The 25,889-nt window shown below is 39.8% G+C and overlaps 1 protein-coding gene across 5 annotated transcripts in view; it reads left to right on the top strand.

Annotated features, from left to right (window-relative positions):
* myo3a (myosin IIIA) overlaps window positions 1-22,365 on the top strand; it is a 107,675-nt gene extending 85,310 nt beyond the window's left edge. For all 5 annotated transcript variants that reach the window (XM_034214037.1, XM_034214035.1, XM_034214039.1 and 2 more), the window contains 12 exons: window positions 2,268-2,348; window positions 2,495-2,700; window positions 2,795-2,906; window positions 7,952-8,114; window positions 8,209-8,295; window positions 8,381-8,504; window positions 8,594-9,875; window positions 9,954-10,098; window positions 13,344-13,435; window positions 14,571-14,611; window positions 20,131-20,355; window positions 21,757-22,365. In XM_034214037.1, the coding sequence (XP_034069928.1) occupies window positions 2,268-2,348; window positions 2,495-2,700; window positions 2,795-2,906; window positions 7,952-8,114; window positions 8,209-8,295; window positions 8,381-8,504; window positions 8,594-9,875; window positions 9,954-10,098; window positions 13,344-13,435; window positions 14,571-14,611; window positions 20,131-20,355; window positions 21,757-21,871 (2,673 nt within the window). In that variant the 3' untranslated portion in view covers window positions 21,872-22,365. The remainder of the gene's footprint in view (window positions 1-2,267; window positions 2,349-2,494; window positions 2,701-2,794; window positions 2,907-7,951; window positions 8,115-8,208; window positions 8,296-8,380; window positions 8,505-8,593; window positions 9,876-9,953; window positions 10,099-13,343; window positions 13,436-14,570; window positions 14,612-20,130; window positions 20,356-21,756) is intronic.
* The last annotated feature ends 3,524 nt before the right edge of the window (window positions 22,366-25,889 follow it).

Genomic DNA, 25,889 nt, shown 5'->3' with positions numbered 1-25,889 from the left:
AGAATGTAGAAGCATATGCTTTGTTAAACCTGTTAAAGCCTTCCTTTATATTCATTTCCACATTGTCTGTTTGTAGCTCCAAGCCATATTGTTGGGGTTTAACGCTTCACTTTGGGTGTCAAAGCACTCATACTGAGTATTTAAGTCAAATTAATGGCATAGTGAATCCACATTTAATCAAGTATTGCAACTTTAAATTTAGCATTTAAATCATTCCATAATCAGCCACAGTTTATAGCCAATGGGAAAATCAAGACACACACACACACACACACGCACGTACGCACGCACACACACACACACACACATACAGATGCTGTACACGACTGCAGTTTTTGCCAACTGTAAGGCCTGAGGCAATTTGTTCGCCCAAAAGCACTTGATAGTAGCTACATTCAAATGAACTGTGTCTGATTAGTTCTTGAATCTATTTCCATTCATCTGCATATGTTAGACAAAAAGCTCATCAAAGGCTCCGCTCTTAAGAGGCACAATGAGACCTCAAAATGCTGCAAACAGTATTAGACTGATGGCTTACTATAAAGTAGTTTCCCCCTGGGTAACAGTACTGATAATTAGGTGGTGCTTGTTAAAATGTTACAAAATACTGTGCCGGTTAATTCATAAGTTTCGGTCTTTTTTATATAGATGTAGCATCCTGTGTTGTCTTCCCAAGAGCAAATGCTGTAGTATTTTTGTAACTAATTAGAAGCACACTTGATTTGGCGCTTGTTTTTATTTTTTTTATCCATCTTATGCATCTCTTTTTGCAGCCTTCTCGGAAATTAAAGCTCGACCCTGAAAAAACGGTGATTGGTGAATTTTTAAAGGAAGATAAAAACAATTTGATATCAACAATTCTATTGAAAATTTGACCCAATGTTTAATTGTTAAAGGCCCCCTATTATACTGTTTTTCATCAATATATTATAGCTCTCAGATATATACAAAACATGTCTCTGAAGTGTTCTGCTCGAAATACCCGACAGATCATTCATTGTAGCATCCCATAAACCCCTCTGTTTCAACCCTGTTCCAAAAGTTCGGATACTTTTGGCGCTTTTCCACTGCAGGGCCTCGCACGGCTTAGTACGGTATGGTTAGGCCTTGGTAGGCCAGGCTCACTTTATGCTGCGTTTCCATTACAGTTTAGTAACAGGGGTAGTAACTATAGTAACGCAGTGTAGGCGGGGCGATCGGCTGTTCGGCGGGCGGAGCAACGCTGCGTAAAACTGCAGTGACGTCATCTTCAATGCGAACCACAAAACCAAAACATCTGTTAGCTGTTAGCACTCAAACTGTCTGTGTCATGGCGAATACAGTCGCTGGTTTATTTATGTCTGTAGGCCGTTGTTGTGAGTGTGGACGGAGCATATACAACGTTAGCCTGATCGATCCAATCTCCATTCAGAAAACACATTTTAAAAGGTGTTTCGCCTGCCGTCTGCAGACTTGTCAAAGCAATAATTCATGGTTTTTTACTAACCGGTATCAGTATGTTGTTACTTCGGCATCATTTTGAAACGTGTATTACAATTAAATCACGGTAAAATATGTTAATTTTGTTGTAGTTGTAGCTCCCTAGCCAGCGATTCTCTCTGACCATTCAGCAGTCGAGTGTTCACATCATTAGTTTAGCATATTCAGCCTGGTTGTTGGACCGGTTGTTGGACCGGTAAGAACCTCGATTTTGGAGGGCCAGAAAATAGGTGAAAAAGTAGCCCTACCCCTAGTGGAAAAGCAAAAAAAAAGCCGTGCTGCAGTGGAAAAGCGCCATTTGTTACTTTAGATGAAGATAAGGAGCCACTCCCCACGCCCCTCTGAGAGATATTTGGTTAAAAAGAACACAATGGTGCTCTAGGAGGAGATTCAGGTGATAATGTTATAAATCGTTATGACATCATAAAGTGGCTAAAATCTGATCAGCTCATTTTCAGACAGGTTTTTATAGAAATGGATCAGGACAAAAAGTGAGAGAATCTTTTTTCCTGAAACTTTCAGAATCTCTTTACACTGTGTTGTACATGTTTATGTATAAAAGACATGAACAAGTGGATTTTGTATAATAGATCCCCTTTAAATATGTGACATGTTCACACTTAAGCCCTACATTAATATTAGGCAATTTCCCTTATTCAGTACTTTAATGCTTGACTTAATAATAAAATCTCCCCTTCTCTCATGAGGTTATACAAATCTGTAAAGACAAACACAGCATGCCATACATTATTGTGATATTTGACTAGCTTTTTGTCTGTTTTCTTTAGCAGGGAGAATCAGTGGACACGCCTTACCACCCGAGAGAAACCACCAACATGAGAACACAGACAGTGGCCTCCTACTTCAGGGTAAGATTGATGTCTTTATTCTCTGATTACTTTGTTCAAATTTGGTTTAAAATGTCTAAAACGTTCTCAGTGTTTCTCTTGTTACCAACTTTGTTGCATAAACCCAAGCTGCTTAAAAAGATGAATTCTTCGTGTACTTTTTCTAGTACTCTCTGATGGACCTGCTGTCCAAGATGGTGGCAGGGCAGCCTCACTTTGTGCGCTGTATAAAGCCAAACAACGATCGCCAAGCCAATAAGTTTGACCGGGAGAAGGTTCTGGTTCAGCTGCGATACACTGGAGTTCTGGAGACAGCCAAGATCAGACGGCAGGGCTACTCTCACCGCATTGTGTTTGCTAACTTCATGAAGAGGTCAGCACTTAACAGAAGGATGTCGAGTAATAAATTAATGTTGCATCAAAAGGCATTTATTTTCGTGTTCATCTGATCTCTCTGACTGTTACAGGTACTACATATTGGCTTTCCATGCTGATGAGGAGCCGGCTGTGACTCAGGAATCATGCGCTGCAATACTGGAGAAGGCCAAGCTGGAAAACTGGGCAATGGGGAAGACTAAGGTTTGTAACTGTATTGTTTGAAGGGAGCATCAACACAAGCTTAAATTCAAGCTTTCAGTCAAGTTAGTTTCAAATGACCTTATTTTAACCGAAAAGACAATTAGAGTCCGCTCAAAATGAGCAGCTGTACAATGATTTTTGCTAATATGCTTGTCATTGATGCACCGGATTCATTTGGATCTATTGAGGAGCACCATAGGCTAATCACAGTTACAATTCCCTGTTGCAACCTATGGTTTTGTTGTAATATGTTGTAATACAGGCTGGTAAAAGTGAGTGGGAGCATGCTTCCAGATCTGGCTTCAAGCCCCGATAGTCTCAATTGAAATGTCACTGAGCAAGACATTGAGGCCAACATTTACCAAAGATTACTGCAGATATTTTTTGTACTTAAAAGGCCAAAGCAGAACCTAGTTCACTCACTCTGTGCAATGGCTTCAGCCCCTGTCACACTGTCCCGAAATTGACACCCGATGGACACACGATAAAGGAAATGTTCAAATTCGGCTCTGATCGTAACAACATTGGGCCATTCGTGAGGGCATCTTAAGCCATCGTATGACCGCCGGTGGAGTTTCTCAGGCTCCGGCAGCAACTTCGTGAGCGGCAACTTCGTAAGGCACTCGTGAGGGCATCTTGTCAAATCGTGTCATCTTCGTGTTATCATCGGTGCATTCACCCTCACTCTGATCGGGGCGAATGCCCGATGGCACCGATGATAACAAGATGCCCTAACGATGGCCTTACGAAGGGCAAAATTGACACACGAATTCAACAGGAAAATGAACCTTCGCAAGGTGCTTCGGCAATATTTTGGCATGCCAAAGATTTTGCAACCGCTCACGAAGTTGCTGCCGGAGCCTGAGAAACTCCACCGGCGGTCATACGAAGGCTTAAGATGCCCTCACGAATGGCTCGATGTTGCTACGATCAGAGCCGAATTTGAACATTTCCTTTATCGTGTGTCCATCGGGTTGTTTTATTGCACAACAAAATCATGTAAACATATTATGTAAATAACCCAATTTGTCGGAAATATCAGTACAGTATCATAGTACTTTAACATAATTGTTTGTGTTACTTTCGTTGCAGTTGTATGTCTTAAATGTAATGTAAATGTTGCCTTCGTGTGTGGTTCGGGGCCATCTTCGTGCGAAATTCACAATTCAATATTCGTGTATCCATCGGGTGTACATTTCGGGACAGTGTGACAGGGGCTTTCCCAACAACACTCACATCAAAATAAACAACCCAGTCTCACGGCATTTCGTGTTCACCAACACGATTTTTAATCTATTGATTCGTGTTCACCAACACGATTTGCCCCTTTTTTTCGTGTTGCACAGCACGATTTTAAAAGCAATGTATTTCTACTGCCTGCAGCACGTCTTTTTCTCCGGTCGGGTCGAGGAAGACCGGAAGCTGTGTGGTTCATAAAAACATGTTCTTACTCAATATCAAGCCACAGTTATTGCTTTTATTTGAAATCGTATAATTTCTGACTTTTGTTGCCGTCTGTGAGGAAAATAAATGGGGCTCAGAGCCTCAGAATACGGAAATCTGTATTTTTAAATATTTTTTTCCTTCTAATTCGATATTCTTTTCAAAATAACACACTGTTATTTACTCACCAATAACACACAATTATCCTTGCTTTTATTTATTGGTTTAATTCCATAATCTCGGGCTTTTTTGGCGTCCGTCAGGAACTGAATTTCAAAATAAAAATAACCGGAAACAGACGTAGGCCTATAAGGGACATTTCGAGCATCATTGCGATTGTCAACATTTCTGAGTTTAGGATGGCCGAAGACACTACACTACCCATAATCCCCAGCTATCGTTTAGGACTACAGTCCCCGTAAGGTTACGCAGAGCGTCAAACAGCTGTGTGAAATGGAACGAAACCACGCCAGACTATCCAAAACTGTAATCGAACGCCCCCCCAGAACTACACATGCTGGCTATTGTGTTTCGCAAAATGTTCTATGGGACGTCTCTACTGAACGTTTTCGTTTTTCCCACAATTAGAAGTTGCCAGTATTAAACACATTGGTGTTATCAAATGTAAAACATATAATTAATAAATGGGTGAAAATCGCTTGTGTCCATAATGCGCAGCATTAATACCCACATGACAGCTCATTGTTACTTTGTAATTCTACTCCACTACAATTCAGAGGTTAACCTGGTATTTTTACTCCACTGCATTTATTTGAGTTACTTTGCAGATTCTGATTAATTATGTGAAATATAAACAACCCTTAAATCAGACTTTAGTTACACCTGAGTAAAATTCAGGTAAGGTGATTGTCAAGTGCCAACAATCAGGAGAGATATTTGATAGTTGGTGCTTGAGAAGACTAAACACGTATCTGCAATTGACATGAATGGAAACGAGTAATAAAGTATATTCATTACTCGTTATTCTCTACTAATAGTTAATTAAAGACTGTATATTATGGCTATTTTGCACATCCCTTTCAAGATTTTCAAAGGTGTATTGACATATCATATACACAACTACGGTGTAGTTACGCAATGAATGAAACACTTGGGTCACAGGTTCCTCAACAGTGCATTACAAGACATCTATCAATATGTGTGTACCTCCACCATTAAACTGTCATATTCTGCACATTTCTTATTCTATCTACATACATAAGAGTAATTCATATGTATAATATCAGTTAAAATAACTGCTTCAACATAGTTAACATTGCAGGAAAGCAATATATTAGATGCTAAGTACTTTGTCAAGCTTAATATGTATCTGTAGATAGATACCCCCAAAGTTTTTTTCTTATTTAAAAAAAGACCTTAATCTGTTATTTAATGTTTAAATAAAGGTTAATTTGTTTTTCTGTTTTGCACCTCCTCCTATTAATATCTTTGTACATTCTGCACTAAACTGTTTTATTGTAGAGATCACTTATAGTATCTTCTTGATTTTTTATATTCTATTTTTATACTTTCCCCCTATGAAAGTATGTACTCTTAATATTTTTTTAATCAAATAAAACACAATAATTCAATAACGTGATTTAACCACTAGGAGCTGCACACAAGGTACACACAGCCATAATAACTTTGTATTATTAGTGTAGGACACTTTTGTTTTCGTACAACATCTGAAAATGTGTAGTTTTATTCATGCTTTCACATAATTTTACAGCATATTGCTATACTATTTCAGACTCAGTATTTACATTCTTACATTCAAAGAAAATCAGTAATATCTTTAAAAACTACAGTCCTTTTATATCAGATGTCCACCGTTATGGTGTAAATATAACCTATCTGTGAATTAGATCAAATGTAAAAGTCAGCCGAATTAGTGTTGATACTGCAAGGAGACGTATTGTGTGAAGAGAAATTGAAGATGTTGTTTAATTGTTGAATATATTTATGATCCACGTCAAGTATTCAGTTTCGGCGGCATTTTCTCAGTTTTTCCAAAGGTCTTCTCATCAGGGCTCTATAAATAAAGAACTACGGCAGATCTGTAATATACAATGCAGCCGAACCGTGTATTACAATGCCGTTATGTGATGACTTTCAAAGAGAAAAGCAAGAGCGCTCGGAATTAAGTATTATTTTATTCTTTTAAAATGTTTTCCGGATTTCATATCATATAAACACCAAATCCCAGCATGCATTGCGGCTAAAACATCCAATAAACGAGCTTAAAACCATAGCTGAGGATCTTGGGTAATCGCTCGAAATGCCTACGTCTGTTTCCGGTTATTTTTATTTTGAAATTCAGTTCTTGACGGACGCCAAAAAAGCCCGAGATTTTGGAATTAAACCAATAAATAAAAGCAAGGATAATTGTGTGTTATTGGCGAGTAAATAACAGTGTGTTATTTTGAAAAGAATAACAAATTAGAAGGAAAAAAAGATTTAAAAAATACAGATTTCAGTATCCTGAGGCTCTGAGCCCCATTTATTTTCCTCACAGACGGCAACAAAAGTCTGAAATTATACGATTTCAAATAAAAGCAATAACTGTGGCTTGATATTGAGTAAGAACATGTTTTTATGAACCACACAGCTTCCGGTCTTCCTCGACCCGACCGGAGAAAAAGACGTGCTGTAGGCAGTAGAAATACATTGCTTTTAAAATCGTGCTGTGCAACACGAAAAAAAGGGGCAAATCGTGTTGGTGAACACGAATCAATAGATTAAAAATCGTGTTGGCGAACACGAAATGCCGTGAGACTGGGTTGAAATAAAGCCTGTGTGGAGTTGTAGTGATTACACTGTGTTATTATTATGACCCTAAATAATAACCATGAAAGCCTTCGCAAATCAAGAAAGGCCACATTTCTTGTACTACATTGTACTAAACTCCAATGTATTGCAAAAACCTACCATTTGAGCTTGAGACTACTTTCTCTTTTCAAGTGCTTTCTTCCACACCATCTCGACTCACATTGTTTATTATTATATTACATGTCACTTGTTAGACGCTTTTATCCAAAGCGACTTACATACTCAATACCAATACTCAATACCAGGGACACAACGACATGCTGACTGCAGTGGGACTCCAACTTGCTTGTTTAGTTGCAAGTAAAACACAATTCAGGGTTCTTACGGTCATTAAAAACCTGGAAAAGTCATGGAAATTCAAAATGCTAATTCCAGGCCCTGGAAGAGTTATGGAAAACAATATTTTCATCAAATATAATTTATATTTTATCTAATCACCGAAATAGTAATACTAAAATGATAATAAATACTGTATCGTATAGTTATGAAACGTAAAATGGCATTTAACTGTCGAGGTATTTTGCTGGTGAGAGATTTGAGTGGCTTTAGTGTGTTGAAGCTAGTAAGCCTACTATTGGATTTGTTTTAGATAGGCACAACATGTTTCATATGCAGACCTTATTTTCCTGTTCCATGTTAAAATAAACCATTTTCAGCGGTACCGCTGAGAAAGAGTAATTGTTTTGGTCATGGAAAATTAGGTAAAGGTCATGGAGAAGTCATGGAAAAGTGTATGAACCCTGATAATTACTGTGTGTCTGTACTCTCAGGTGTTCCTCAAGTACTACCACGTGGAGCATCTGAACCTGATGGTGCAGCAGGCCACTCAGCGGATCATCCTGCTCCAGGCTTACGTCCGAGGCTGGCTGGGAGCCAAGCGATACCGGCGGACATTAAAGGAGCGAGAACAGAGTGCTCTGGTGCTGCAGTCAGGTTAGTACACACTCTGTCCACTAGTAGAACATGCAGCAGTTGTTATACCTTTCCATGGCAGCTCATGTTTTAATGTTTGTTTCCCACTCTCCAGCTTACAGAGGTCATAAGGTTCGGAAGAAGACGGCCGATGACAAAAGCAAAGCCAAGTTTGAGGCCTTCATTGTCCAGTTTCAGGCTGGTAAGAACAGGATCTAATCTATCCGATGCAATCCAAGCTCAGTGTGTGTTGCATTGGCTTACGTTCCCCTTTTCTTCTTCTTCAGTGTGCAGGAGCTATCTTGCAAAAAAGAAATACAAGGAGTTGGTAGATGAGAAGAACAAAGCGGCAACCAAGATTCAGGCTCGCTATCGAGGGCACAAGGAAAGGAAAAGCTTCAAAAGAAAACAGTATGAGAGATATTATATTAACATAACATAGCTTGGAAAGAAAATATGTTTATTGTTTTGTGATACAAACGTACCCATTTTGTTTTAAGGGAAGAGAAAGCAGAGAAAGCCCTTCAAGAAAAAGAGGAAGAAGAAGCAGCTAAGACCCCCAACGGGGAAGACTCCATTGCTGCCGTCAACGAAGCAGGTAACGAGGAAGATGAAACTAAAGCTGCTGTGGTTCTCCAGAGCAACTTCAGGGGCTACAAAGAGAGGAAAAAGTTTAAGGAGAGAAAAAAGACGATGGCCGGGGCTGAATTAGAGTCGCCACTTGACGCAGTGGCGGAAGAAAAAGTTGGACAAGAGTCTGCCAGCAAAGAAGAGCAAGAGGGAAAGACAGCTGAGGAGAATGACGACGAGGAAGAGAGCACGTATGAAGCAGAGGAGAATGATGACAGCGATCACACACAGGTGCCGGAAGATGATGACAATTCTGAAATTGCAGATGTAGCAATGATTGAAGTAGCCCTGTCAGCAGATGCTGGAAAAGAAGGGCAGGAGGAGGACAAGAGGGAGGAGAATGAAGAAAACGCTGCGGGAGAAGAAGCTGTCAATGTGGAAGAAGAAACCAAGGCTGCCACTGTCCTCCAGAGTAACTTCAGAGGTCACAAAGAGAGGAAGAGGTTGCAGGACGAAGGCAAGATCCCAGCTAGGAAACAGAAAGCAACAAGTCCTGCTGGTGAAGAAGAACAGCCCACGGTGAGCACAGGAGAGGAAGAGGTGCAAACTCCAGCAGACAAAGAAGAATCCAACGAAGCTCAAGGTGTTGCAGACGTCAAGTCAGGTGACCAAGATGAGGCCAAAGCAGCAGTGGTGCTCCAGAGCAACTTCCGCGGCCACAAGGAGCGCAAACGACTCGAGGAGGAAGGCAAGATCCCGAAGAGGAAGAAGAAGGAAGTAGAAGAGCCTCCGAAGGAAGAACAACAGGTAACGCCAGAAGAATCAGTGCCAGAATCCCAGCAGGATGCTTCCCCGGAGAACTCGGGGGGACTGGATGAGGAAAAAGCTGCTACAGTCCTCCAGAGTAACTTCAGAGGACATCGGGACCGAAAGAAGCTGAAAGCAGAGAGAGAGAATAAAACAACGGAAGAGTCAGCGCATGATGCAGAGGAGGAAGCTAAAGAGGAGGCAGAGGAAGAAGCCCTGGATGTTGGGGACGTGACGATTGAAAGGAAAGACGAGACAGATGCTGAGAGAGAGAGGCAGGAGGAAGAGCAGGCCGCGGTGAAGATCCAGAGCAACTTCAGAGGGTACAAAGACCGGAAGAACCTGAGGGCCAACAAGCAGACAGCACAGACAGAAGCTGCACAACAAGAGAGCTTCTCCAAAGAGGTATAATTATTAAACATTACTATTGTGCTGTACCCACTAATCATCCTGTTAACCACTTACATATTCCCTTTTTAACAGATCGCAAAGACTTCTCAGGACTTCATGTCGCTGCAGCTTAAGTTAAATGAGATCATCCAGGCCCATCAATCAAACCCAGAGAACAATGGCATGTTTGTGAGAGGAAAAGCGATGAATGGCTATCCTCCTCAGAATCAACAATCAGGTAAGATAATTCAGAGATTAGCTCAGGAAAAATAAATAATCATAAAGCAATAAATATAATTCAAAATGATGGCGCGGATTGACCCGAGGTTAATGTTCATTTTTGATTGTGTTAAAGCGCTGAATCGTCAGATAATTAAAGAAGACAAGGGGCCTGTCTAGGGTGAGCTGGACATGTGTCTATTATTTTTTGTCTATTCATTCTTCAGTGTTTTTCCAAGGGTTATCCGTCAACGGCTAAATGACGTTGATACACATCCACCCAGATAACCCAGAGTGCAACGGTGTCATGTCCTGCTACACTGAAAAGAAAAGAAAGGATCGTCTAAAGCCCTGTTTTTAAATATCCAGGATTTGAGGCAGGATGAATTACTGCTTTTTCCGGGTTTTATAATGTCAAAGTTAAAGCTGCGTGGTCCCACACTGTACTTGTTTGCTTTATGCAACAAGAGAAAAAAGGGAGCAGAGATTTTAATAACGTCTTGTAACAGACTTTGATGTTATCGACGTCCGCCCCTCTCTTTTCTCTCTTGTGGCTTGATTAGATCAGGAAACCTGTGAAAGTCAAGTGCCAACACATGACGCGCTTCTCAACCAAATGTGTCATCAAAAATAAAAGTTGATTTGCACAGGCGATAGGTGTAATTGCTTTCGGGGTGGTGAGCGAGGGGAGACGGCAAATTGAAAGTTCACCGTCCTAGCAAAACGGAACTGTCAGCTGTAATGTCGCCAGCATCATGGTTTCAGATTATGAGAAAATAATGTCATAATTATGTAATACTGATGATTGCCTTTTCTTAGCTGGCATCATGATTATTCTCCAGTTAATTCGATTTTCAGTTGCCATTTTAAGTGGTATGTGTGCTGAATTGCATCTGTCTAATTCTCAGTAATTCTTTGTAATGAAAACTCATAGTAAAAGTTGCAATCCCAACTTCATGTGGAGTTCACTTCCTGTCACAGACCATTTTGAGTAACCACAGTCTTTCCCTAACCTTAGCCAATGGGTTTAGGTAAACCTAACCATACCTGTTACCAAGTTCCCAACCTTCTGAAGTCCTCCTTGTGAGTAGAGAGGAGCCAAATAATGTTAGTTACACATCTTAATCTTTTTATAATGTTTTATTACATCAGCCATTGGGAGAATTGTACAATATCGCAGGTAGACAGGCTTAGTTAAAGGGGCCCTATTAAGATTTTTGGGGTTAAAATCCCAAAGTAACATGTGAATGTAACATTCACATTTCTATTGGCCAAAACGTCAACACATTGTACGTGATAGGCTAAGGGGCAGGACATCTCTTAGCAGTTGACCAATCACAAACAGAGACGGGAAGCTAACCAATCAGAGCATCTGGTTTCAGACAGAGGGTGAACAGAGGAGCTGCAGCACAGGCAGTATGAGACAAATAAAGACCTTTTTGAACATCAAAGTAAGGAAAAATACAAATATGAGTCTGAACATTTGCATAACAAGCTAAATGCAGTTGCAGTTGTGCGTTTGGATATACTTCTACCTGATTTAATTGAGATTGCCAAAATAGACCTTTGTCTAAAACATTGTACACACATTACTTCACAGAGAGTTTCCAGTAGAGTACAGATGTTGCTTCAATCCGGGCATGTTTGCCCTTTACATGCTTTCTTGCACAGCCCTCCTGAGGTAAAGCAGAATAAATTATCTTTGTTATTTCCGAGGGCTAGTGCGATTTCCTCATAAATGATGCTTCTCAGCCCCTCTTTGTAATTTCTCCATCGACAGTCCTAAGCTGTACATCAGAATCATTTGTGTCACTTACAATGAAAGCAGAAGAAGGCCAGTCACATTGTTCTCAATGGGGAAAGGTCGTCAAATGTTAATCACGTTATGTGGGCAAGCGTTTTTCAAACAATTATTGCAGGAATTAATAAGAGGGTGTGGGAAATTGGCTTTGGTTGTTTGAGCAATACAGAATGACCTTTTTAGATGCAGTTGTTCGGATGGCCGAGTGTTTTCCTCTTGCACGAACAGTGATTCATAATAAGCGACAAGCAAAGGTCATTGTAATATGTTGATAATGGCAAAAACAATCACATGCCCAAAGAGGAACATGGTAACAGTGTCAGCCATGACATGTATGATGGATTGCAACACATCCACTACTGTATGGAGGTGATGTGCATGAGAAGTTGCCCAGCGGGACACAAACACATCTCTCTCTTTGTGTTCAATTCAACGCGGGTCACAAAGTTGTTGGTTGCTGTTTGTTGTTGTCAAAGGTTGACACGTAATCTCTGTTGGAAAATTCAAACTGGACAAAAGCCTTAGGGTTAAACTGCAGTGTGTATCTCCATACACACTGCAGTTTAACCCTAAGGCAGTTCAATAGGAACAACAAAGTCATAGGTCACTGTGGTGTAAGATCACACTCAATAGTCTCTTTCCAGCCAGCCGTGTATGTAATGATCCCACTGGCTGTTTGATCATAATGTGCTGCAAAAGGGAACACGATGACCAAAGATGATATACAATATGTTCAAATGACTGGCAAACCCCTAACACTAACATGACCGTTTATTTTTATATAGTTTTCACATCGTCCTTTATAATCCATCCATAGTGAAATAAAAAGGCAACTTTACATCATGTTGTAGGGGTCAAAAATGTCTGCAGATATTAGAACCTCATTGAACTAAATACACTAAAACTTGTAATTTTGTAAAACGTAATCCACATTTTGAAGAAAGATCTCTTTGAATACCCTGGAAGTCTACAGTTTTAAGGTGGTATGTATGTATCTTAACATCGTGTTTAGGTCCAGTCACTGACCTTTGTGACATGAAATGCCCCAAAATCCTTTCCAAATGTATATTACACTGAAAAATAACAATTATTGTCCTTGTATCTTCATTACACCTTTGGATAAGTGTAAACATAAAAGCAGATGTTAATTTCTTTGTGTGTAGACATCAGAACTCATTACCAGGCCCTTGCGTACCAAAACGCAATGCAAATGCATGCCAAAGACATTTCTAATCTTACTAAAAGGCAATTAAGTAAATGAGCAGGTTGAAGGTACACCAAAAAGTAAGTCAAAACACTTCATTAAAGTCTGCTATAAACAGAATCGTTATGATGTGTAAAAGGTTCAGTTTCCCTTCAGTGTCCATGTATTTGTGCTCTTCTGAATCATCCCCCAGCTACTTTACCGACACTCAACATATTAGCACGGTCTGATGTCGTTAACAGACTATGTTCATTTTCAGCCGAGAAGAGACGGTCGAGGACCCCCCGCAGGACCCAGCAGCCAAAGACCCTCAACACCCCGGAGGACTCCACCTACTACAACCTAATTCATGTGCGTCAGAAAGAGATGCAGAACGATTTCAGATATCTGCTACAACAAGGCTCTGCTGGCAGCTGCCCCAATGCACTATTGATCTACAATTATTTTCTTTTTGTAATACTCCTACTCCATTGCAATATACATAGATCAGCCAAGTTGTTCCAGAGTTTCTTTAGTACATTCGATGCTGCACAGTTTTGCAGCATTTAAGGCTTGTTTACAGTGCCGTCAGTTTGTTTGTTTGTTATTCAGTTTTATACTGAGTAATGCATCTAATCAATTAATAAGAAGTATTATACATTTGATTAAAGGTTTACTCAAGGAAGGACTTTGCCATATACAACAACAAAAAAAGAAGCAATATACTTGTTAGAAAAATCTCACACGACACCGGCTTGAGTTTCAAAATCAGGACACATGTATTTATTATCCTTGCACGATTTTTCTAACAATACTTTAATAACACAAGTAGACAGACGATAACTTGATTACTTCTTAACACATTTGATCCAAAGCGAATAAGATTGAAATCAGTGGTTCCCAACATTGGGGTAACAACCTATCAAAGAGGCACATGAAAAAGCAAATGGATCATAAGACAATCAAAATGCTAATATGCTGATGTACAATGTTTACCATGTTGACCAGCTTGCTTAAGCATCATAGCCTTCTTAAAAGCACAGACACAGTACCGCTGCAACTGATGTAAATACCATTCATTTTAGAGGTTTTGAACTTAAAGTATTGGAAGTATTGTAAAGACTTTTTTTTAAATGAACTAATGGTGGCGCAAACTAGAGGAAAGCCAGTTACCAAAAGTAAGCATTACCTTGTTAGATTGACTCCAGAGGAAGACATGAATGCCTCAATCACAGGATGAAGGAAAAGTCTAGGGATCAGTGAAACCCTGGAATGTCTATAAAAAGAATTGTCTGCAATCCACTACTTTTGAATCATTAATCCAAAATAGTTTTGAACTTCATCTAATCAACCTGAATGCAACCTGTAATGGGCCTGTTCAGGGGTTACAAGCCATACGTTTGGGAATTATTACTCCAAAAGCACTTTCTTTTGTTTTACCTAAACACAGCGATAAGGAGTTCTTGATTGACATGTAGTTATCTGTCTTCTGTTTGTCTCTACACAGCGGTCTGTCCAGGATGATAAACGCAAGCCCAGGAAAGACGAGTGAGTAGCAAGTTCTTATTTCAACCCTCTATTTAACAACTTCAGTCTTTAAGAGGTTGGCTTGCTGCCTGCCTCCTTGGCACACCGAGTCAGGAGTAATGACTGAGCTCAGCACCAACATAAGGATGGCGTCTCTGGCTCCAGACTTAATGATCTGCTGAATAACACACATCCTCTGTGAAATTAATTACTATCACCTTTCACCTTCGTTACACTTGCTAAATACACTGACATGTATTGTTAGGCATCAGAAATGCTTGGTTCAGCCGTATGTAAGGTACCTTATATATACATTGCTATTAAAAAGCACTAGAAAGCCTGTGTGGATGTGTGCTTTCATGCATATGCTAGTCATATAGGCCACATAGTGAGTGTACCGTCCAGAGTGAGGGGGTGCAGATAGACTGATATGGCTTTCCTGAACAAGAAGAGGCGTCGGGTACTTAATCACAGTAGTCTGAAAGGACACACACACCTTGATGTGCGCACACACACACACTGTGCGACACAGTGCTAAACATCAAGGGTAATCATTTGTTTGCAGATAAATAAAGCCAGCGATGGACAGGAGCAGTTTACATGCATCATTAGGGAAGAGAAGGTCAGCAGGAAAGATAGCATCTGTGGCTAAAGCTGACAGCAGGGGGTGATGGGAAGGCGCGGGTGGTACCAAGAGAGGAAAGGAGACAAAGGTGATGATTAAATAAATTAAAGTGGTGTTTCAGTGGCTCTCTGAGGCTTATCTAGAAACAACATTACTTTGAGCTAAATGCTAGCATGCTATAAATGTTACCAATAGCAGTGCTAAAAGTGTCATAGTTGTCAAGTAAGTTTGAGATGTTTTAGTTTAGAATTAGCGTGATAATATGTGTTAATTAGCCTTAAAGCAGGGCTCTCCAACACGTCAAGCTACTGAAAAGCAGCTTTTCAGTAGCTCGCCGCTAGATTATCGATTATAGCGTAGTAAGGTTGCTTCTTGATTTTTCGGCCGCGGCTGGACAATAACGTTTTTTTATTTTAGAATTGTTTCTGTCACACGAATATCAAATTGGTCCGTGACGCAGTGATCAAGGAACAGACGTGACAGCGGCACAGCGACACCACACACGGAGCAGTCTGCTTTCTCCACCAACACCAGTCCAGAACCAACAGCAGAATGACCCGCTCTGAATCAGGCCCCTGTCGCTGCGGCTCAGAGACACACAGGGAGGGATTTGTGTTTTTTGAAAAACACTCGTTATCATCATGTCAGGTTTTTGGTGGATTTAATCAAGTCTTGGATTGCAGAGTATGAATGTCCTCTTGCTATTTTCAGTTGACAAATACTGTACTTGTGTAAAGTTTGTGAAGGCAGGAGGAAAGCTTCCGCGATCACTGTCTCCTCTCCGTTCCTCCAAACCCCGCCCCCTCCTGAAAATAATGAGTGACATGCTGATAGTGACCCGATAGAAACTTTATTATTCACTTAATCACTGATTGAGATATGATGAAGCTAACTTACTCTCATACATTCATGGGATTTATGTAACAGTAAGACAGAGAATGTAAGTGTGCACCCACATGCACTATTTTTGTTTTTATAATGCTGTTGTAAATAGTCCTGTTCAGTGGCGGCGCTAGGGGGTGGCTACTTGGGCTCAAGCCCCGGATGTTTTCTGAAAAGCCCCGGATGTTTCACTTAAAAAAAAAAAACGTTTTTGAAAACGTCTCGGGAGTAATGTGCAGTACCGGAGTCCACCAGAGAGGCAGCCACTGTGGGACATTAGCCTGTGTACTGCGTAGCCTGCCCTGAAGAAGAAGTGATCCTTCCTAGTGCCTGACGAGTTTTAAGCTAATAGCCTATACAGTTATGGATATTAGAAAGTTATTGTCATTGAAGCAGCCGGCGCCACAAGCTGCAGCAGCAGCAGTATCAGCAGCTGACAACAATGTCATCACCAGCAGTCAAGAAATGGATGATGTTTCAAGTTTGTGAATCTAATGGTGATATCTGCACTCTGGCTGACTGAGTAAGAAGTGAAAAAGAGTGATGTAACGTTAATGTTATAGCTAGTAAACATGGAGTAACCACACTAAGTATACCCTTATATGTTAGTATGTATACAACATGACTAAAAATTATCCTAAGATGTAACGTTAACCCTTCATGACTCAGTCTACTTTTAAGACACTAAAATAACGAATTCCAATTTTTATTTTGTTTTCACGCGTGGAATTATACCGGCTCTCGTTTCAGTACACATAACAACAGAACTGACAGGCAACCCTCTGAATCAGACTCCGATTGGCTGTGACTGCATCCACTCAGAGTGTCCGATTCAGAAACGTGACTCTTACGGCCCGTCCACACAGCGGCGTGCGTTGAAGCTTCCAACGCTTCTGCCCATTCACTTTGAATGGGGTGACGTCACTTTTAGCCGAACTGCATCGTGGGAAGCGACGCGGAGCGTTGCTGGCGTGGCTCGCTGCAAAAGTTGAGCAATGCTCAACTTTTGACGCCTCGGCAGAAGCGTCAGCCAATCGAATCATATGCCAGTACAAGCTCTAGCCAATCAAACCGCTGCTTGTGTGTCAGGGGCGGGAGATTCATGTGATTGGTTGTTGGTCGAGTGTCAGACACGCCCGCCGGCAAGCGTCAACGCACGCCGCTGTGTGGACGGGCCGTTACACTCTTTACGTCACAAACAAAGATGGTGGATGAGAATAGATCAATAAAACGATAAGCAATGCGCCAGAATCAAGGTGAGACTATCCGCATCCTTTAAAACTCTACGCACATTCGTTTCACCTTAATAAGTAAACGACTATTTGAGTGAGTTAAGGCATTAGCTTGCTTCATTAAAGGGTGTTAATGAGTGTTCTCCAGTGCCTTTTGTCCGCTTTAAGGTGTTATTAAGGTAGGGTTAATGTTGCTCTCAAAGTGCACCAGATTGATGCTTTCAACTTCAATATTTAAAAAAAAAATCTTCCCAGGGGAGCATGCCCCCGGACCCCCCGAGAGGAGGCGACGACCCCCCTAAAGGATGTTCGGTCCAGCCCCCCACTTATAAAAAATAGCACTGTACCCCTGCACCCCTCCCCACAACCCAACGACTCCTGGGCTAAGCCCCGGATCTCCTACAATCCTAAATCCGCCTCTGGTCCTGTTGTCTGCTGTGTTCAGACTCAAGTCATGTTTGTGATGCCACATTCAGGACCTTCAGTGTCTTTTTTTTAACAGAAGACCGTTGCTAGAAGCTGCAGCTAGACTGCAGAAGTATTCGTTTTTTGTTTTTGAGGATGGAACAATTTCACACACAGATATAGGGAGGCTAGACCTATACAGTTGATTTATTATGGTTTAATGTCAAGAAGAAGAAGAAAAAGATGGCCGAACTGTTCAGTGTCAATCCTGTGGAGATGGAGATGGAGGTTATAAATCTCCAAAATCATGTTCAGCTTAAGTCTCAGCAAAACTCACAACATGTCTGGAGCCTTGTAGACCCATAAAACTATAAGAACATTCACCAAGCAGCACTGAACATGTCTGCTTTATTTGGTTCTGTTCTACAGACCTTTGTCAAGCAGCTTTTTCTGACATGAATGTCATGAAATCTAAATACAGAACAAGACTGACTGATCAACATTCAAATGACCCTAAGTGGGTACACTCCAGCATACACCTCTATGGTGGACTCCATGCAGTGCCAGTCATCTCACTGACTGTAAAGTGAATGCACTTATTTTACACATGTGCCATAAGATGCTTGCAAGGTGGTGATTCAGGACATGTATGTGAATGTTCAGTGATGTGCTCACTATGTGGGCCATAATAATGTGTGAGACATGTTCGTTTTCTTGGACCTTGATGTGAAGTTAAGATTTGTGATAAGCTTTAGGTATTGCAATTTCACACGTGTACAAAAGTAGCTTAATTCAACTGATGAGTGCTACGTGAATAAATGGAAGCGATGTGATGCAAGTAGTTCTTGGCCACTTTCATTTTTTCAAAGTAGCTCTCAGATGAAGAAAGGTTCGGAGACCCCTGCCTTAAAGTATAGCTGAGGATGATGTGAATGTCATTACTTTTGCAGGAATTTGGTCATTAAAGGGAAAATATGCCACCTTTTAATTTGTCTGCTCAGTGATGATAAGTCACTTGACACAATAACTTCCTCAGTTGTGAATTTAGTCTTTTATCAAATCTTAGCCAAAATATGGCCAGGCGCCAGTGCACCTTTTTATTTAAAGTTATCCTCCAACTGGTATGGTTCATCCTGGAGGTGGGCATGGAAGCCTGAAACTCATTTTATGGCAGTCAATACAAAATGTGAATATTTCACTCAATATCACAAACAACAGCGCTGTGAAAAGATTGTCTTCTCATCACAATGCAAATATTGGCGCACCTCGCCCTACAATATTTTCTTCGATAGTACTTGGTGTTTTGTTTTTCAGTATGGACTGATAAATGTTGACACTTCTGATATTGCAGCATTACAGTCACGGAGACACTGATTCCCAATAGCCATTGTCACGTATTGCAATAGTGTGAGACTTATTGATCTCCACATGGAAACTGTTTTTCTCACTTGTTGTCCATATAGAGGTCAGCGTGTAGGTTCTGCGTCATGACAGCATCCCTGAAGCTGAGGAGCCTGTGTGGACAAATTCAATATGCTTGCAAATACTGTCAGCTTGATCATTATTATCCTTTTTCTCCTTTACTTTATCTGTCATGGTCAGTTAAATGCAAGTCAATTTAAGTGTCTCAAAACATCAGGACATCGACTGGAGCAACAACACATACTGTATTGTTTATTTTTGTCAGTTTATTTCCTTGTTTGTTTGTTTGCCTTTCTTATTGCTAAAGTTATTTTCAAAAATGAACACCAAAACACATTTTTGTAAAACTCAGCTGGCAAATCATTTACTTAAAGAATTGTTGTTCCCCTTCGCAGAAAACAAATGAGTGTAAACAAAGTACTAGAGAACATTTGTGTCTCAAAAAGCATATTTTTATGTTGGAGATAACAATAAATCAATAAAAACAAGAAGACTCAGGTTACTTTGTATATAGATCCAATTCAAACCAAAGCTGCAGTCCTTTTATGTTGAAGAAAAGGATGAATGCGTTTTCAGATGGAAAAGTAACAAGAAATGTGTGCTACTGACATATTTGCAGTAAAAAGAAGAAATATGGCATTTAACTACTCATGGGGGAAACAAATTGTATGAAGACAACATACACACTATACAGAAAGTATACTTTGGGGTTCTGAGAGAAAATAGATCCAGTTTTAGGCACTTTCATGAATGTGTTGTGTGTGTGTAAAAAGGAATCATGAATCTTGAATTTCTTTATTTTTAAAAGTTGAAACAACAATATTGAAAAGAAAGCAAATCAGAAGAGAAGACTTGTTTGTTAAAAATCTCGAAGTCTTTATTCAAACAATCACCGAAAAATAATGTTGCCTGAATGTCTGATTGACCTCTGAGTCTCTCCTCTCTAACATCCATCCCCTCTGTGTGTGCTTCAGTCCAGGGAAGCTGCTGGATGTAGAGGACCAGTACTACAGGGAGCTGTCCACCAGCAGCTCTGAACCCAGCATCTCCTCCAAGGACACGTCCCCCTGCAGCAGGCCGGAGAGGAGGAGGTCCATGGAGAGGAGGCCGTCTGCAAAACAGACAGCAGCTGGCGGCAGACCGACCCGAGCGAGGGCCGTCACCGAACCAGAGCCTGCCAAATCTGTCGGGGACAACAGGTACGTCCCTGTGCTGGATCTGAAAAATAAACGTTGGGATCCGTAAGAGAAATGGCTTCATATCTGACGGGTCATATATTTGACCTCCCTGTCTGGAAACAGCTATAAATGCAATGATCAATGATCCAGAACAGAAAGAAAACAATTCAGAGCTCTATTTTTCTAAAGCGAAACAGCAGTGACAAACCTGGCCTCCAATATCAATGTGTTCGATCTAAAATCTTTTTAAAGAAGCAGATTTAACTGCCTGTTTAAGCAGACACACGTATTTTCAGTATCATAGTTACCATTACCATTTTTTTTTTTAACGTTATGACTTTGGTCCTGTAGCAAACATTTTTTTAGACCTTTCTAAACCGCAACTCATGTTAGTGCCCTCCTTCAGGTATCTCCAATTATTGCTGATGTAATGTCTGTATAACCTGACCCCATGATGCAATATACTTGATGCATTTGTAGGCAAACTATGCTGCAGTTTTGTTTATTAACTTATTTAGAAGACACTAATATTTATGTATTTTGTATTAACAGTGTTAAAAGCAAGCATTTGAATGCATTTAGATCAGTGTTTCTCAAACTTTTTCATACCAAGGACCACTTAACCAATAAAAAAACACTCGCGGACCACCTAACTCCACAAATATCCCAAAACACATCGTTTTTTTACAAATCGCCTGAAGATGGTACAAACAAGTGGCAACATATGTGATGAAGGTATTTATCTGGGCTATATCATGCAATCGAAAGTGAAACTTAAGCTCGCTCCATTGCGGAGATATTCCCGCGAGAGTGCGGAAAACATTAATTAATTAATTAATTTCAAATGTGAAATTTTACCAATATACTCACGGACCACTAGGGGGCGCTCACGGACCACCAGTGGTCCGCGGACCACACTTTGAGAAGCACTGATTTAGATGTATTGATACCCCCATGATAATCCAGTTTAGTTTATAGAAAATGGTTTACACAAATGAGCTGCTACATGATGGATACAGAGAGATCCTGAGGCATTCTGCAAATTGTTTTGGTTTAAGTTAGGAATTAGCTTGTTAGCAATTGTGTATGGCAACCATGCACCTATCAGGATCAGTGTTTGTTTCTTCACAGATTGTCTTTTCCCACAGAAAATGCTCCCACACTTGCATTCTGATTCCAGTTGACAAAGTGACAAATCCATGTAGCAATTTAATCTGTTTTCCAGTCGTTCCTGAACGCTGCCTGTGACGGCTCACACACACAGGATAAATGGTTGCCGGAGACGATAAACAATATGAATTCTGTCTCCTGATCTTGAGTCATTTCATCTCCTTACTCATCACTTTTCTCTTGTTCTGTTTTTGCTTTGCTTTGTACTCTGCGCTCTATCTTTGTGTTTACTCTCCTGTGTTGTGTTGGCAGGCGCTCTTTTCCCAGAATGTCCTCCACAGAGAGTCGGACAGAGGACAACCCGTACGACTTCAGACACCTACTGAGGAAGACCTCCCAGAGACGAAAGCTCATCAAACAGTACTGAACACATGACTCCATTTTTGGCAAATAATCTGTCAAAATCTGGTGCATTGAAACACAATATGTGGCAATTAATACTCATGATAAATGAGTATTTGATTCTGTTTAGTTGTGGAAATGAAAAGCATGGACGGCATTGATGAGGGTCACCTGCACATAACATAGACAGGATGAAGGTTAATGTAAAGCTTTACCCATGACACTGTAAATGAAGGTTTTATTGACGTAATTTGTAAACTAGACATTGTTGCTTTCGCTCATGTTGCTGTTTTAATGTCCTCTCTGGTTGGTCCAATAATGTAAGGTTGTCCATATCAATTTAAAAACCAAATACAACTGTATACAAAAAAGAGATCATGTAAATACAAATGCCATGCTCTTCAACTTGAACAAATGTCATTTGTTTTTAAGAATGTATCTTTTCAAAAGGCTGCTGAGTGTTGTAACAATGTAAGAAATGTACATTCTCTTTTCTTCTTTTAATGTATTATATATTAAATGCCATGTGACGTTTATTTTTTCTTATCTTTACCATTGCTGCCTTTATACAACACGAGTTCATTTTGTGGTAACAATATGCTGCAAACTTTTTTATGTTGTGTTGCACCTCACATTATTGCCATCATTGTTACTTTTCACACAGTTATTTCATTTCCATTGACACTTACAGATAACAAAGGTTCTCAGCTATCTTCACGTAGTCTGTTGACTTGAGCATTCCTCAAGATTCAAACCCTTGAGCTTTACGTGACATTTGAAAGGACCCCCCACAGGAAGTGGTAGTGACATGCTGACTAAATACAATGTCTCAAAGAAACATGTACAGCCAAAACTCCAGAGAAAAACTCATGCAGCAAATCAGATTTATGGATGATGTTCATATAGAAGGAAAAAAACACATTGCTGGTAGAAATGAAATTGATAGATTAAAAAAAGAACTTTTAAGCTTTAAATGTATTAATATCATTTAAAATAAAACAGAAAATGACTAAGGGTTCTATGGATATACAGCCTGCAGTATTTCAATACACATGCCAAAGGGCCCTCTTTATTTTAATAGATCCCTTGTGGCATTAAATGGTTGTTTGCTATTGCAATCATAAATCATAGCAGATGTGGGTCAGGGTGCATGGTTTGATGCCCTCAGGGTCCGTTTGCTCTCAATGGGTTTAAACGATAATAAAACAGCACAGAACATAAGTGTACGGTTGTAAATTGTACCAGATGGTGTGGAATAAGTCCCTGGTGCATTTTTACTGTATTTTTACTACTTTTCAGGCCCAACATCTTTACAACAGTGCATACCATTTTGTTTTATTTTAGGCGGACACAAATGTGGATATTATCAATCATATGATTTTCTCATTACAAGGTGAAGAAAGTCCTGATAATCATGATGTATGTATTATGCAAAAAGGCTTTGGTAATTATTCTTAATTCAGTAAATGGGTCAGAATTGGAGGACAATTTAGACACCAACATTTTTGAAAAATGAACCTTTTATTTGATAATTTTTTTTATGTATTTAGGAAAAACAGATAAACCATCAAAAAAAGTGATTTGCCCAGCTAGGCATCAAATGTATATTTTCCAATGAAGAATTACCCCTGTTACTCTAATTATAGTAACAGGGTTGAAAATCAATGCTAATTTGAGCTTTAACCTCAGGAACTATTGCTAGATGTAGCATGTAATGGTATACTTTGTGGTATACTTTTGTGGGCTTCGTAAATAATTGGACAGCCTTCTGGGGAAAACCTGGTCTGATTAAGAGAGACGGCATTCATCCTACTTTGGAAGGTGCAGATCTCATTTCGGCAAACATTTCAGGGCTTTGTGGACTTAATCCATGACAAACTGGAGTTGAGACCAGGAGGCGGAGTCGCAGTCTTACACGCTTCTCTGCGCTCTCTCCTAGGCAGTCATCCATAGGAATCCCGAACCCAATAACATACCCAATATTAGCGGTGTGTGTGTCTGCCCAAGGACAAGTTAAGGTAAAACCTAATAGAGGTGTCATACATAATAACCTAATAAAAGTAAATGTAACAACTACTACAGTGCAACAAAACCGGAATATTAAATGTGGTCTCTTAAACATAAGATCTCTAGCATCTAAAGCAATATTGGTAAATGATTTAATATCAGATTATAATATTGATATATGCTGTCTCACTGAAACTTGGTTGAGACATGAAGAATATGTCAGCATAAATGAGGCCACTCCACCCAGCCATATCAATACTCATATTGCCCGAGGCACGGGCCGAGGAGGTGGAGTTGCAGCAATCTTTGACTCAAGTTTACTTATCAATACTAAACCAAAATTAAATTATACCTCCTTTGAAAGTCTCGTTTTTAGTCTTACGCATCCGACCTGGAAAACTTTGCAGCCAATCTTATTTGTTACAGTGTACCGTGCACCAGGTCCTTATTCAGAATTCTTATCTGAATTCTCTGAGTTTTTATCAACTTTGGTACTTAAAACAGATAAAGTAATTATCGTAGGTGACTTTAATATTCATGTTGACGATGATAAAAATAGCCTTACTGTTGCATTTAACTCTATATTAGATTCTGTTGGTTTTTGTCAGAGTGTAAATAAACCAACCCACTGCTATAATCACACTCTCGACCTTGTTCTGACTTATGGTATTGAAATTGAACAACTATTAGTCGAACCGCATAATCCTGCTTTATCCGACCATTTCTTAGTAACTTTTGAAGTACTGTTACGAGACTACAAAGCATTAGTCAAAAGCTCCTGCAGCAGAAACCTATCTGTTAGTGCTATAGCCAAATTTAAGGAAGAGATTCCACCAATACTTAACTCGATAGCATGTCTGCATGTAAGGGAGGAAACTTATACAAAATGTACACCACCCCAAATTGATCATGTTGTTGATAGTGCTACAGATGCGCTGCGAATACAATTAGACTCTGTTGCTCCTTTGAAAAAGAAGAAAATAAAACAACATAGATTAGCTCCATGGCATAATGCCGAAACCCGCAAAATAAAGCAAAAGTCGAGACAACTTGAAAGGATATGGCGTTCCACTAAACTTGAAGAATCTCGTTTAATTTGGCATATTACTCTCAATGAATATAAGAAAGCACTGCGTAAAGCGAGAGCAGCCTACTACTCTTCATTAATAGATGAGAATAAGAATAATGCAAGATTTCTTTTCAGCACTGTAGCCAGGCTGACAGAGAGCCACAGCTCGATTGAGCCTTCTATTCCCATAGCACTCAGTAGTAATGATTTTATGTGCTTTTTTAACGATAAAATTGTTACTCTTAGAAACAAAATTAATGACCTCTTGCCTTTGACCAGTATAGTGTTATCAACAGCTCCCGGAAACGTAAGTTATAATATTACACTAGATAGTAAACTAGAATGCTTTTCAGCCATAAACCTTGAACAATTAAATTCAATGATTCTCTCTTCTAAACCATCAACGTGCATGTTAGACCCAATTCCAACTAAGCTATTGAAGGAAGTTTTTCCATTAATTAGCACTTATTTATTAAATATTATGAATATGTCTTTATTATCAGGCTATGTTTCACAATCATTCAAAGTAGCAGTGATAAAACCGCTTCTTAAAAAGCACAACCTCGATCCAGAGGTTTTAGCCAATTATAGACCTATTTCTAATCTTCCGTTCCTCTCAAAGATTCTTGAGAAAGCAGTCACAAAACAGTTGTGTGATTACTTAAAAAACAATGATTTATTTGAAGCTTTTCAGTCTGGCTTTAGAACGCATCATAGCACAGAGACAGCTCTGGTTAAAGTCACAAATGACATTCTAATAGCCTCTGACAACGGACGTGTCTCTATTCTTGTTTTGCTCGATCTCAGTGCTGCATTTAATACTATCGACCATGATATCTTATTGCAAAGACTAGAGCACTTAGTTGGCATACAGGGAACTGCTTTAGACTGGTTTAGGTCCTATCTATCTGAACGCTCTCAGTTTGTACGTGTCAATGATGAATCTTCCACGCAAACCAAAGTTAGC

The sequence above is a fragment of the Gymnodraco acuticeps genome, unplaced genomic scaffold (genome assembly GCF_902827175.1).
Source record: "Gymnodraco acuticeps unplaced genomic scaffold, fGymAcu1.1, whole genome shotgun sequence".
Lineage (NCBI taxonomy): Eukaryota > Metazoa > Chordata > Actinopteri > Perciformes > Bathydraconidae > Gymnodraco > Gymnodraco acuticeps.
This window is presented reverse-complemented; position numbering and strand designations above follow the sequence as displayed.